Raw genomic sequence first — 14,732 nt, forward strand, 5'->3', positions numbered from 1 at the left:
AAAATGAATAAATTAGTGTACTTTAAAAACCTTGATTTTAAAAATATTTTAATAATCATAAAAGAAGGAACAATTTAAATAGGAAATTTAATTCAATACTAATAAAAATTTGTAATAAAAATAATTTAAATTGTTAGCGATGCTTAAAAAACACACTATGAATTAAATAATGTATTTTATATCGATTTGATTCAACACAAAAATAACACTGTGAAAATCAGTCTTCACATAAACGAATTCTTATTTTTATTTTAGAGAATGACTAAATGGTGATTAAATCGTTATAGCGTTTTTTATTGTTTCAAGAAGAAATATAAAATTTACAAACATTGTCTTTATACACACCTTTTTTAATTAAGAAGGAAAAAAAGAAATTCATAAAAATTGTTTTCCTATGTTAATGAATTGCTTCTAATAATATAGAAACACGAAAAGTTCCCTCTGTGTAATTTGGCAGTAAAGCAAAATAACATTCATTAAAATTATATTTTTATTTTTATAAGTTGTTTAAAAGAATGAACGTGGGACACAAAAGTTCACTGAAATTACTTGTAATTGAATATAATAAGTAAACAAATATTCCATAGTTACAGAAGTATTATTATACTTATAAAGAATATTGTAAGTATAATATTTGTAATATATTTCCATGTAATAGAATACATGTCTATTACATAGTAATACATTTATATTTCAACAGAAATAAAATAGTGTTACAAAAATTATTTAGTTCGAACTAAATAACTTTCTACAGAAATCTATTGAAAATAGATGTAGAAACACATTGATCGAATTTATACGTAAATATGACAATTTAAATAGGACAGTTATAATTTATTGAATCATCTACGTTCTTTATACACTGCACATTGACGTAAAAGGAGGGCTGCAAAGTAAATGGCTGAAGCATCTATACGAACTTGCTTACTTCATTATTTAACTCAATAGTTCTTATGTTGATCAACGTCGCAAATAACAACATTTTTTACGTGAGTCAATTCAGTTTTTTAAACATTTTTTAAAATCATGTATTTAAGGAGTTCTCAATAAAATGTATTGCACCAGCGGAGAGTACGTGACAAACATTTTTCATTTATTATAAATAGTAAATAAATGAAAATATATATGTTCAACAAATCTATTTATCAGAATTATTTATAAGATTCAAGAGAAATGTGATGATCCATTCTGAATGTATGTAGAAGTGTAAAGGGTTAATATTCATGGCTCACAGTAGTTAATCTGAATACCTCCAATTGTGTAACTAAACAAATTTCTAATAACGTACATAACAAATTCGTTTGAAAATTGAATGGTCACCCATATATGATCAAAGAATTAAAATTGCTTCAATGATTAATTTCAAGTTACTCAAAAAACAAGAACCCCAACAAAAATCATTAGTCTTTTTCTTCCGTTCACCAGACAACTGTTGACTCTGAAACCATCAAATAGTTGTCTTGTGTTAACGACAGCGAATACAGCGTTCTTCTTTAATAGATTTTAAATACAGAATTCATTCTACAATCTTGAAAATATCATTAATTATCTCTTCATTCCAAGCATCGTCGTTGAAATTTCACGAAGTATTTTGATAGACAAAATGGCGTACGAACGGAGTTTAGTGTTTCTGATTGCGGGATTGATGATGATGTTTTCTTGCTTTGGATTTATTGCTGAACGCTCAGGTACTGTATCACATAAAATATATTGAATAAATATTTAGTTAACGATGTCATTGTTCACTGTTTAAAGACTTCAATCAATACTTTATTTGATCTGTCATTTTTAACGAACTAAGGTCATACAAGTTAATGTATTCATTAATAAATATATTTAATTTACAACTAATAAATATTTAGTTAACGATGATATTGATCTCTGAAATATTGAATAAAATATTTACAAGGTTACTATTTTAAGATTTCAATCAAAAGCTAGTTTATTCTGTCATTCTTAATAAAATAAAGGAAATCGTTGTCATATAAGTGAACGTACTTGTTAATAAATACATTTAATGTACACCTAATAAATATTTACAACAGTATTAATCTGCGAAAGAGTGAATAAAATATTCTTAACTTTATTGTTTAAAAATTTTAAGCAATACATCCCTTAACTTATTATTTTTAATAAAATAAAAGAAACTAGTTAATCATATATGTGAATTTACGCGTTAATAAATACCTTCATTTTGTATTAAATAAATAGTTTACATTAAATATTTAGATCTATGAAATAATAAATAAAATACTTTCAATTTCACTGTTTCAAAATTTATATCAATAGATAATTTGATTTATTACATTTAATAAGATAAAAGCAACTATTGCTCACATATGTATGTGAATGTACTCCTTAATGAATACATTAATATTGCATTAAATAAATATTTAGTTAACGGCCTCATTACTTTGTGAAATAATAAATGAAATGCTTTTAATTTCACTGTTTCAAAATTTTGATCAATAGATCATTTGGTATATTATATTTAATAAAATAAAATCAACTATGACTCTCATATGTGAATCTAAACGCTAATAAATACATTAATATTGTTCTATGAAATAGTAAATAAAATACTTTCAATCTCACTGTTTAACATTTCAATCAATCGATCGTACGATCCATCACATTCAATGAAACGAAAGAAACTATTGTTTGTATAAATGATAACAATCGATAATAACTAACATTTACTTTAAGGTGAAGTGGGGTAAGTGCAGACTGGGTTTTGTAAAGTTGGTACTTAAATATAAGTATTTTCAGTCTGCTATATAAATACTTAACACTGTCGATACCGAACGCTTAGCACAATTACTACTATTTAATTAATATTAACTAGGACCTTAATTTTCCTTGTACATTTTGATTTTGATAGGAAATTGTTTAAAATGTCAAGTACTCTGCATTTTCCCCGAAAATGGGGTAAGAGCGTAACTTGAAGTTAAATACTTTGAAACTTTATTTCATGTGCAATGGGGCAAGAGCAAAATTATTAACAAATCTGCTATAAAATGCTTTTTTGCTGCATTATGCAAGAACTCTATACTGCAAACAAGTACTCCTAGCTAAAATATAAAAGGGGATATAGTGAAACAAAACAGGGAAACAAACATACTAAATGGAGAAATTTCGCTCATATTGTAATAAAAATAGCCTGTATACGCACTTGCCCCGTTTACGAACTTACCTCACTTCACCTTGTACTTAATTTTCACATAAGGATGATACATGAATATAAAAGATCGTTGTTTAAAAATTCCAGAAAACGTTTCAGCCACGTGGAACACCGCGTCTTCAACGGAAACAGAGGGTAAGCTTGGTCACACTGGTGACATAAAAACGGAAGTGACTGGTATCGACAAGGCATTGCCAATCTCAGACGCGAAGACGTCGACGGAAACCGCCGAACAAACAAGTCCTGATGCTGCTCGTGAAAGGAAATTCGATTTCATCTTAGAGAATATCGAAAACGAGACGAATTTCGAGAAGATCGTCAGAGGCGCTAGAACGAATTCTGCTAAGGATGATTCGGTGACTGACAGCGCCACTTCCGCTCCGCGGAATGTCGTTTTGGTTATTGCCGAGACTGGTCAAGATGGAGACGACTTTTGGAAGGATTTTAGATACTCGCACTCGTTTCCGGTTGACGGATTATTGCAGGTTTCATTTTTTATTAATTATTCTATTTCTATATTATTCGAATGTATTAAAACGAGTTAATATATTTCTTTTTATAACTGTAAGTTCAATACAAAGTATAATTGTAAAATTTTATATTGTCCATTATTTTATAATGTTCATATACTTATTGAAACTTATAATAATCTCAGGCTTGTAATAATGAAGTTAATTACTGTTTGTTTCTTTTTCTAATTATTGAAATAATTTTTAATATCAGTTGTTTTTTAGTAAAAATTTTGAACTTTGAGTTAAAATTTTTGATAATAAAATAATAGTCATTTGTTTATTATTATTAACTAGTTACTATTTATTACTTATTTTTGTCATTATTTATGTAACTGATACATTTTTCGCAGCAGTGAAAAATAATTTAATTATTTAATATTTGTTAAAAAATTGAGAATTAAAGAAAAAGTATCATCTCACTATTTCTTAATACATGAAGACTAAATTTAATTCTAATGTGTAATAAAAATAATTAATGGACGTTTTCTTTAGAATTGCAACGGTGGTGACTTAAAAACTGCAAGATTTTCCTTGGAAAGTGCATTAATTTCCGGAAGCAAGGATAAGAAATGTGACTGCGAACGCTTCCTGGGTTCGAATATTGCAGCACTGTTGCTCTGGGCTCGAGACGTTAAAGGAATGACGATAGGTTGTATTCTATTATAATATCATATTCCTATCAGCGTTTTAAAAGCTCTCTTATGGCTGTATTAAAAAGATACGAGATATCTTCATAACCTTCTAACGTACAATATCGAGTTAACTTGAACAGCGTTGTACAACGGGTGGGCAAATTCATCAAACGAAAATTTCCATATTTTATAGTTATAATCGGTGAAATAAAATACATGATTTTATTGTAAGATTATAATACATTATTTTTACAAATATATTTTGAAATGTAAAGTTGTAATATTTAAAAATTCCAAAGTCCTGAAATTCCAAATTTTCGAAAGTCCAAAATTTAAAAATCTTAAAGATTTAATATTCAGAAACTCCTAAACTTCAATTTCCAAAAACTTCAAAATCTCAGTGTTCTGGAGTTTCAAAATTCCACAACTCTGAAATTGCAAAATTGCAAAATTTCAAAATTCTGAAATTCCATTTTCAAAACTTCAAATTTATAAAACTGCAAAATTTCAAAATTTCAAACGTCTAAAATTTCAAAATCCCAAAGTTCTAATATTCAAAAGTTCCAAGGTCCTAAAATTCTAAAATTCCAAAGTTCTAATATTCCAAAAATCCACATTTCTGAAATGCCAAAATTTCATAGTGCTGAAATTCTAAAAATTCCACATTTCTGAAATTCCAAAGTTCCGTGATTCCCAATTTCCCAAATCTCACACTTTTGAAGCTGCAAAATTAAAAAATCCCAAAACTACTTCTATAATCCCAAAATTCCAAAATTGTGAAAGTCCAAAATTTCAAAGCTCTTAAATCTCAACGTTCTGAATGAATCTTGTTTCGATCTAAAAAACAAAATATGTTAACCTAAATTGCCATAAGAAAATCACAGGTCAAGTGTTTAATCCATAAGTTTCCTTTTAGCCTCATTGTCCAACACGAATTTCACGATTCCACCGTTGTTCGAGTACGAAGAGTCAGTCGCTATACAAAGAGAACTGGACGATCCTGACAAAAACAACATGAAACTAGAAATTCGCAAGATTAAACCAGAAATTCACGGTAACTGGCACACTATAGATCTAGGGAAGCCATTTCATCGTGCGTCTCCATTGATTCCGCCATTTAATAACCGAGAAGACGGTAAGTTCTCTTCTACAGATGAAACATGTATCTATAAAATCCGAACGAAGAAACAATATTTTTATTACTATGGCGGTTCGGTAGAATACTCGTACTTAATGGGATTTTGGGATTGTGATTAGAAAAGTGCACCAGATGCACAAATATCTGCAAATGGGATTAAAAGCGACTTATTATGGATCAGTGGACTCATTAAAGCCAGATACACTACCGTCCATAAGTATCCGGACACTTGGTTTCGTTACATAAAACATAGTTAAACTTTGTACGAAAGGTATTTAGGGTTATCATATCATTTGTAATAATTATTATTATCTTTTTTGAGCTGCCATAACGTAATAGAATTAATTTTTAAGTACAAATTATACAATGAAAGCGTGAAAGTAAAATTCATGTTCAGAAGTACAAAGTCCAAATTTGTGAATCTAATGAAACGCTTTCGATTCTAAAAAAATTTTAATTTCTACTGTGTTTCATTTCTATGGTGCTGAACGTATTCAGAGGGTTCTTCGATATGTTTCAAGTGTTTGTAAACTGTTGGTAGATGTTTAGGTTCCCTCAATGGAGATAAGAATGGAGGTAACGCTACGCACTCGACAGTTTCGTTCTTTTCCATCGAGATATGAGTTCTAAACGAGAATTATCAATCGAAAAACGTTCCAGTATTCTGACCTTCGCAGAAAAAAATCGATTTTAGCTACTGTTGCAGATACTTGAATAACTTTCATGCAACGCGAATGCATATTTCGCTTGTGTCCGGATACTTATGGACGGTAGTATATATTGTAACTAAACGTCTGTTGATGTACATGCTTGTGAAGGGTTGAAAAAACGTTATTAATGGTGTATTAATGTAGGAGAAGCATATATTGAAGACTACTAAATCAATGTGTAAATATCTTCAATAAATTTAATTATATTACTTCCGTCCCGAAACTTATTGGACAAATGTACTCTAGAACCCAGGAATTGGGTTGCGATGAACCCAGAATAGAAGCTACTCGGTCTTAGCTTAAAATATCTGCAAATAAGAATAATAATGACAATAACAACTGCATCATACGATTACCGATTTGTTTTTGGCATACTTGGTGTGCGTGACTCGTGCCATTCCTATTGTCGAAATTATGTGAATTTATGTGTCCATTTTTCTCTTCTGACCAATTGGGGCTGTAGTCCTTCAAACACCTAGGTTGGCCTCCTATCTAGTTTATATACGATATATGTCACTGATTATGAAAGTAGTCCAAGAGAAGAATTAAATTATTTCCCATTACACACCCTTACGTCACTGTAACTTGAAATTATCGTCTCGAAATTGTAAAAATGAAACTTTCAGATTTAATTTCAAAAGAAACGTTCTGTCATCGAACAAGAGTCAAATCATTTTATGATGATGGACTATTTTGTGTAGTATTTTTAAGAATAAATTGCTAAGAAAGATTCTATTAAATACGTATTTATATTAACAATAAAATTGCAGACTACATTGAATGTGTATTATACTAGATGCAGGCGAAACAATGTGGAACGTGTTCGACATGTTCTCCAAAATAAGACTCGCTTTGTTCCGCTCTTTACTGGACTCTCTTGGAGGAAACACGGAAAATGTAGAGAATTCGGGTCCTTATAGTTCGTATATTCGGCGGTCTACCTTGGCAAACATAATTGCAAAATTGAAGGCTGTTGAAAATGAGAAAGGCTTTATATTAACTGTTACTGTGCCTGCGAGTGAACTTAATTCCGTGGTGGAACTCTTACAGAAAGAAGTACGTGTAGTAATTTAGAAAAACAATTTAATATCTCTTAAGCCACTCTTAAGCTATCTCTTAGTTATAATAATATAAGTATACACTATAGTAGATTTATTAATAATTGAAGGTATCTCAAGAAACGCTTTTGGTGGTGACTGGAGTTTGCTCCGAGGGCATTAAACTAGTGCCATTCTTCGCCCAAGGACCAGCAGCCAAGATGATTCGTGAGACAAGGATAATGTGGGATCTACCTATGACCATTGGACACGCCATTGCGAGTGGTTGTCAGGGTTCAGGTTGCAGATCGCGACGACATGACATTTCTTCACTTCCAATGACCAAATTGAACAACGTCCCGCATAATGTGGCATTTTTTAAGAGGACATTGCGAGATGTTGAGAAAAAAACGGTAAACAGAGCTGAATAGTTATTTATAGTCTTGTTTGATATAACTAGAATATGATTACTAACATATTAGCGGTAACGATAGAATGACAGAAAATGGTGATATAGTGGGAACTTTTAAATTTTTATGATTTTAGAAATTTAGAAATTTGGTGATTTGGGGATTGGAGATTTGGACGTTCAAAAGTTTGGTACTTTTGGGATTTGGAAAATTGGGGAATCGGGGAGTTGGGAAGTTGGAGAATTGGAGAGTTGATGAGTTGGGTTTCGAGAAATTTGACAATTTGGAAATTTAGAAATTTTTTCTAATTTTTCAAAATTTAGAAATTTAATGATTCGTGGGTTAGAGATTTAAACATTTGAAAGTTTAGAAATTTAGAAGTTTGGTACTTTTGGGTTTTGTGAAATTAGGGAATTGGGAAGTTGAGGAGTTGGAGAGTTGGAGAATTGGGGAGTTGAAGACTTGGGCTTCGAGAAATTGAACAATTTGGAAATTTAGAAATTTAGAAATTTTTTTTGATTTTCAAAAATTTTGAAATTTGGTGTTTTGGGGATTGCAGATTTGGACATTTGAGAATTTAGCGATTTAGAAGTTTGATACTTTTGGGATTTGAAAGACAGAGGAATGGGGGGGTTGGAAAGTTAGAGAGTTGAGGAGTTATGCCTTGAGAAATTTAGAAATTTAGAAATGTAGAAATTTGGAAAATCAGAAACTTACAAATTTGGTGTAAAAAGAATTCAAAGTTCATGAAAATTTCAATTAGAATTACATATTACTGTTCATTTCGAAGAAAACAATGTCGATTTTTGAAACAGTTTGCACCTGCTATTTCTTTTTATAACAATAACATCTTATTTTAATAATTTAAAATTAAACAATGGTATTTAATTTCAAGAAATGAAACGTATTACAGGAAATAGCAATTTAATGACTTTTTTCTAATAATACATTAATAAATATTGGTTTACTACGATAATGATATAAACAATTAAGATTTACATTTATTTACCTACTAAAATTACTAAAATATTTAAGCTTCTTAAAAAGTTTGATCACGTATACAATATTCTAAATTAGGAAGTTTATACATTCTCTTACACAGTATAATCCGATGTCCTTCTTTTCGATTACATCGTTTCAAGGTTATTTTACCTATCACCAGTTAAAACTGTCATAACATTCGGCTTAAACAAGAGTGGATATATGAAATTATGTTCGGAGAGTTAAATTGAAAAAATTAATAAGTTATGCTGTTGGATTTTGATTATATTTGGTTATACATTAAATAGATTAACAACAAATATTACATGTTTAAAAGGCCACTTTCTTAAAAAGAAATTAAAATTTATTTAATTATAATTTAAATCTAATTGAGTTTAAATTAAATTGAATATTAATTTCATTCCATTTAATTAAATTGAATATTAATTTAATTCCATTTAATTAAATTGAATAGTCATTTAATTCAAGTTTAATTCAAATTGAATATTAATTTAAAGCAATTAAATTAAATTAAATATTCATTTAATTCAAGTTTATTTCAAATTGAATATTAATTTAAAGCAAATTAATTAAATTGAATATTGAATATTAATTTAATTGAATTTAATTTAATTTAAATGTAATGCAGTTTGAACTATGATTTGTCATTAAATCATGATTACATAAATTAAATAATTTATTACTCGTAATTTAAAAATATTTTATTATTTATAATTTTTGCTTTAAAAATATTCTGTAATTCATAGCTTACAATTCATGAATTCTTTTTTCAACTTCATTTCATTATAATTAAATATTATTCAAATGCAAGTACCATTCATAAGAAATATAAAGATTCATTTCAGCAATAATAAATTTGCTATATTTATATATTTTATTGCAAGTAATATTGAATATTACATTTTCACATTATAATAAATGCTTATAGTAGCCATAAGTTACGAAATATTATTGAACGAAGGATAAATGATTATAGAGAACATTTTGTAACAGCAGGAATCGAATTTCCTGTACATGATAGTTTCAAACTATCCAGAAATACTTGGTATACTCCACTTCCAAGTATAAATAGCATTCTTCAATAGTGACCTAGACATTGAACCTGCTAAAGAATATTCTACGTCAGTCACATGAAAAATTTATAGTTCAAATTGATGCTTATGGCTTGTAGTTTCATTTGATAACTAACGTACCGTTAAGTATTTACTCTTTCCACTTGAAGCTACTTCTGCTGATAGCGACTGTAAAACTTATCTAGTTGAAAATATTTTTTTTTATTAAGCATTTGATGTATTGTTATATGAGACTTATTTTGCTGTGCAATCGAATATATACAATACTGTTACAATTATGAGAGTTGCTAGACCAATATGGTTATTAAAAATTGAGAAGTAGATTGATTTGATTGTGATAACTAGAAATAAGTGGTCTTTTAATTTTTTGAATTATTAATGTGGTAGAATTGATAATTGATAATGTAAGGGTGTAGTAATTTGGGAAATTGGGAATTTGGAAAGCTGGGAAATTGGGAAATTAAGAATTTGAGAAATTGGGAATTTGAAAAATTGAAAAACTGGGAAATTGGGAAATGAGGAATTTGGAAAATTGGGAAAATGGGAGCTGAGGAATTTGGGAAATTAGGAATTTGGGAATTTGAGAGATTCAGAAATTGGAAATTTGGGAAATGGAGAAATTGGAAATTTGTGAAATTGGGAAATGAGGAATTTAGGAAATTGGGAAATTGGAAAATGAGGAATATGGGAAATTGGGAAATGAGGAATTTGGGAATTTGAGAGATTCAGAAATTGGAAATTTGCGAAATGGAAAAATTGGGAATTTGTGAAATTGGGAAATGAGAAATTTGGGCAATTGGGAAATGAGGAATGTGGGAAATTAGGAATATGGGAATTTGAGAGATTCAGAAATTGGAAATTTGGGAAATGGAGAAATTGGGAATTTGAGAAATTTGGAATTTGTGAAATTGGGAAATGAGAAATTTGGGAAATTGGGAAATGAGGAATATGGAAAATTAGGAATTTGAGAATTTGAGAGATTCAGAAATTGGAAATTTGGGAAATGGAGAAATTGGGAATTTGAGAAATTTGGAATTTGTGAAATTGGGAAATGAGGAATTGAGAAATGGGGAAGTTGGGAAATTCAGAAATTAGGAATTTGGGAATTTGGGAGATTCAGACATTGAAAAATTAGGAATTTTGAAATTTGTTAATTTGGGAATTTCAGAATATAGGAATTTGGTAACTTTGGAATTTGGAAATTTTAGAACTTAGGAATTTGAGAATTTGAAAGTTTAGAAGTTCTGAAACTTCAAAATTTGATAATTAAAAAATTTGGTAATTTGTGAAGTAGAGAATACGGAAATATGAATATTTCACGTTATCGAAATTCTTTAATTTAAACTTTTAAATTTTGATATTGGAAATTTAGAAATTTGAAAATTTGATAGTCGGAAAACATGAAAACTTTGAATGACTTTAATCATTAACTGTAATCCAATTTATGAATTCAAAAGTTCAGAAATATAACCATTTCAATTATTCAAAATCCCAAATTTGAACAATTAAATTTAAAAAGTAAAAAATTCAACATTACACTATTTAACAAATTTGAAAATATCATATAGAAGTACAAATTTCACATTTCTCCGGAAAAGCATCGATTAGGTATATATCGACATCTCACTGATGACACGAATTTTTCATCGCCGAATTTATGCTTTCGACATGACATGAATATGACAACATGAAATTAACCGTGACCTTTGGAGGTACAGAATGAATTAATTGATATATTGACATAAGTTGCAGGTATGCAGGAATCGATATATTCCACTGTGTAAAGGCTTTTTAAATCCGTATGTGATATTCCAAAATGATCCCTCGATCTTTGATCAAGTAATGTAATCTGTCAAATTGTTTCATTCATTTTCTTTTCCCATTCAAATTCGTTATTCCTTTTATTTATTTTTAAAACACGTCAAAACAAGCAATAAACCATAATAAGTAAAAGATACAATAAATGTTATTATCTCAAGACATAATTATATCAAAAACTAAATGTGAGAAAGAACAATTTTTATCTTCTGTGTTCATATTTACAACTATGGCTTTTTAATCGAAATACAAAAATCTTAATTGCATTTTTAAAATTGGTGTACGGAGCATATGTATTACTGTCAATCGCAATAAGCACGTTTAGTATTATTAGTGTTATACTATTTTTTTAGTATTATAGTCATTGTAGAACGTTTCTTCTAAATCTTTCAAAATGTTAAATATAAAATTTATACTTTATAATGTTAAAATAATTGAAGAAATAGTAGTAAATAATATTTGACATGTTTACCGAATAATTAATTAATTTAAAAAACTTTTTAGTGTACTTTAATTTTCTTTTTACTGAGTGTTTCATATAATGTAAATATATCTCGTAAAACTCATATCAACATTCATATTTAAATGTTTGATGAGTATTTTGAGGCACAAATACATCTAAATGTCCGAGTGAACATTATTTACATTTTTGTTAATAACCTATATATAACCAGTTAACTGTGGCGATCTTTTTGCAAAGCGTGCACCAGTGTGTGTCGTGATAATCAAGCGATGAACATTTTAAACATATTACAATTTACGAATATAATTTAGTTTTCGCCAAAATTACAATTTAAATATCAAATTGTAACAAAATTTTACGCATGACGGATATAGTCGTCATGACACAAAATTCTGCCACATCTCCATGACGGATATAGTCGTCAAACACACTTAACTGGTTAATATACTTTCGAATACATGGAATTTCATTTTATTTATGCATTAAAGAGTTAATTAGATTTAAATATAAAGTATTCAAACAAACCATAATGATATTTTAACATATTTGCAGAACAACGACAGCAAACCAGATGTTTCAGTTTCTAAGGTGAGTTACGCGAACAAATAATCAATTTCTGGGCGTATTACTTTGTTATATCGAACAAATTGCAGAAAGAAAATTGCCGCTTTCACCAATGACTCATTCACAAACTCTCGTATTAGTTTACTTTTTTCTATACACGATGAACAATAATAAACGTGTATTTGTACTTACATAATTTTTCTAACGAAAGGCATACACCATATTTTTTTTCGTTAAATCAAAAATTTGTTCTTCGAAACGTTTTGCTCAAATTCTGAAATGAATATAATTTTACTGATAAGTAAAATAAGTAATTTTTACTGATTATAAAATGACGAACTGTCTTTTGTTTAGGAACACGAGGTCAAGAAAGTTGCAGCTTTGAATTCAAAGGTAACCATTACATACATGTGTAACTAACCTTCACTTTTCGTTTAAATATTTATTAAAAGAAAAGTAGTTAAGGAACAGTTATGACAATATGAAGTAGCTAACAGATGATAGAAAGTATAAAGAAATTACAGCTAATTTTCTGTTGTTTATTATTAAGTTGCAACATAACCTACAAATCGAAGTAGAAGCTCATTCGTGTAACAAACTTTGCCAAACTTTATTTTATTTAGCTTCTCTTTTACTTTAGACTTCAATTACAATTTTACTGCAAGTAAATAAGAATCATTGATCAATTAGATATAATAAATTGTATAAATTGCTACTATAGCAACATTCAAATTAAAATAATTACTATTTTAAATAAATTTAAGTTAATTCAAACAGCTACTTTTGGTAGAAACAAACTTCTATTGAACTTCATGTGTTTATTTTTCTTTTACCACTAAACTAAACTAAAACCACCAAAGCAGTAAAATGTTTTTCAAGTTTTACAAAGTTTTATAAGTTTCTTATTTCAAATTACAACATTTGTTAAGGTGGTTTTCTTGAAATCTATATTAATTTTTATTAAGCTAAACGTGTATATAAATTTATGTTTCATCATTTATTTATTTTCCAACTTTTTTAATTTCAAAATACATATTGTACGTTTATTATAGTTTTAGTGTTAAAATACGTGGCGTTTATGGAAGGAAAGTTTCCTCCATTTTACTTTAGCAGATTCGCATCAATGCGAACTTTAAAGAAAATGGGGACGGTTCTCTCGCCGAGAACTGCTGAGCTTTTTCCGATTCTCAGGAAAGTGAAATGTTATTTGCACCTATTCGATTGCAGGAGGAAGCAGTAGAAGATAAGGATTCATTTTCGAAACTCAAAGCAAAGAATTCGGCGCCAAATTTGACGAAAGCAGAGATGTTCACCACGATTTTTGGCTCGTTCGTTTCGATATTCACTGCATTCGCCCTGACTTCTTAAAAAACACTTCTGACCCCGATTTCGCGATCGATAATTCTGATTTATGGTGTTCGACTACTTCCGGTGCGATGTAAAATTTTTTCGGGCGGAACGTTCTCAATTTCGAATAATTTGTATAAATCCTTTCCTTTTCGACGTTATGTTTTATTAAATTTTCTAGTGAAATAATAATTTGTCGTTTGATTTCTGTGTTATTTTGTAATAACTTTTGGTAGCTTTGATATAGTATTTTATATAGAAATAAAAAGGAGAAAGTATTTTGTTTAAATATTCAACATTTAATTTAAGTTTGGATATGTATTAGATAAACAGTTGTTATTTGAATCGGATTGGTTGGGAATGTGAGAATCACAGAAAAAAGAAAAATATGTTAGACAAGTGTCATTTTGTACTTGAAACGATGAATATAAATATTTTTTACATTCTGCTTTTATTTATTGTAAATTATCGGAGTTTATAACAGAAATCAATAAATTTAATAACGAAACTAATTTTTTAGTAAGCATTCAAGTTGTAATTTTGGAAGAATGAAACAGTAATGTACAAAAATTTAATATAATTAAATAAAGAACGTTTGAAACTAATTAATTAATATAAAAAATTAAGAGAAGCTTGGTCACAAGGATATTATAAAAAATTGGCAAAACTTATTTATTTTGATAAAACAAAAGAGTTTATACTATCTACTACAGTTTAGTATGTGATAGGAAAATGTTCCGCCATATTGGTCTAAAGCAGATGTAATCAAATTGGCGGTAAAATTCAAATATACTTGTAACAAAATGAATTTTTAGAAAAAAACAAGAAAGCAAATACTTTTTTGA

General features: G+C 28.6%; 1 protein-coding gene across 2 annotated transcripts in view; it reads left to right on the plus strand.

Moving 5' to 3' along the window:
• LOC100877368 (uncharacterized) overlaps positions 1 to 14,330 on the plus strand; it is a 115,183-nt gene extending 100,853 nt beyond the window's left edge. The window contains exons 2-10 of one of the 2 annotated variants that reach the window (XM_076529158.1): positions 1,599 to 1,688; positions 3,269 to 3,666; positions 4,186 to 4,342; positions 5,242 to 5,460; positions 6,970 to 7,229; positions 7,342 to 7,623; positions 12,529 to 12,564; positions 12,895 to 12,933; positions 13,768 to 14,330. In XM_076529158.1, the coding sequence (XP_076385273.1) occupies positions 1,604 to 1,688; positions 3,269 to 3,666; positions 4,186 to 4,342; positions 5,242 to 5,460; positions 6,970 to 7,229; positions 7,342 to 7,623; positions 12,529 to 12,564; positions 12,895 to 12,933; positions 13,768 to 13,908 (1,617 nt within the window). In that variant the 5' untranslated portion in view covers positions 1,599 to 1,603 and the 3' untranslated portion in view covers positions 13,909 to 14,330. Of the gene's footprint in view, positions 1 to 1,415; positions 1,689 to 3,268; positions 3,667 to 4,185; positions 4,343 to 5,241; positions 5,461 to 6,969; positions 7,230 to 7,341; positions 7,624 to 12,528; positions 12,565 to 12,894; positions 12,934 to 13,767 lie in introns of those variants that run through there. The other variant, XM_076529157.1, reaches the window with a different exon arrangement.
• The last annotated feature ends 402 nt before the right edge of the window (positions 14,331 to 14,732 follow it).

Source organism: Megachile rotundata, chromosome 2, assembly GCF_050947335.1.
Source record: "Megachile rotundata isolate GNS110a chromosome 2, iyMegRotu1, whole genome shotgun sequence".
In the NCBI taxonomy this organism is placed as follows: Eukaryota; Metazoa; Arthropoda; class Insecta; order Hymenoptera; family Megachilidae; genus Megachile; species Megachile rotundata.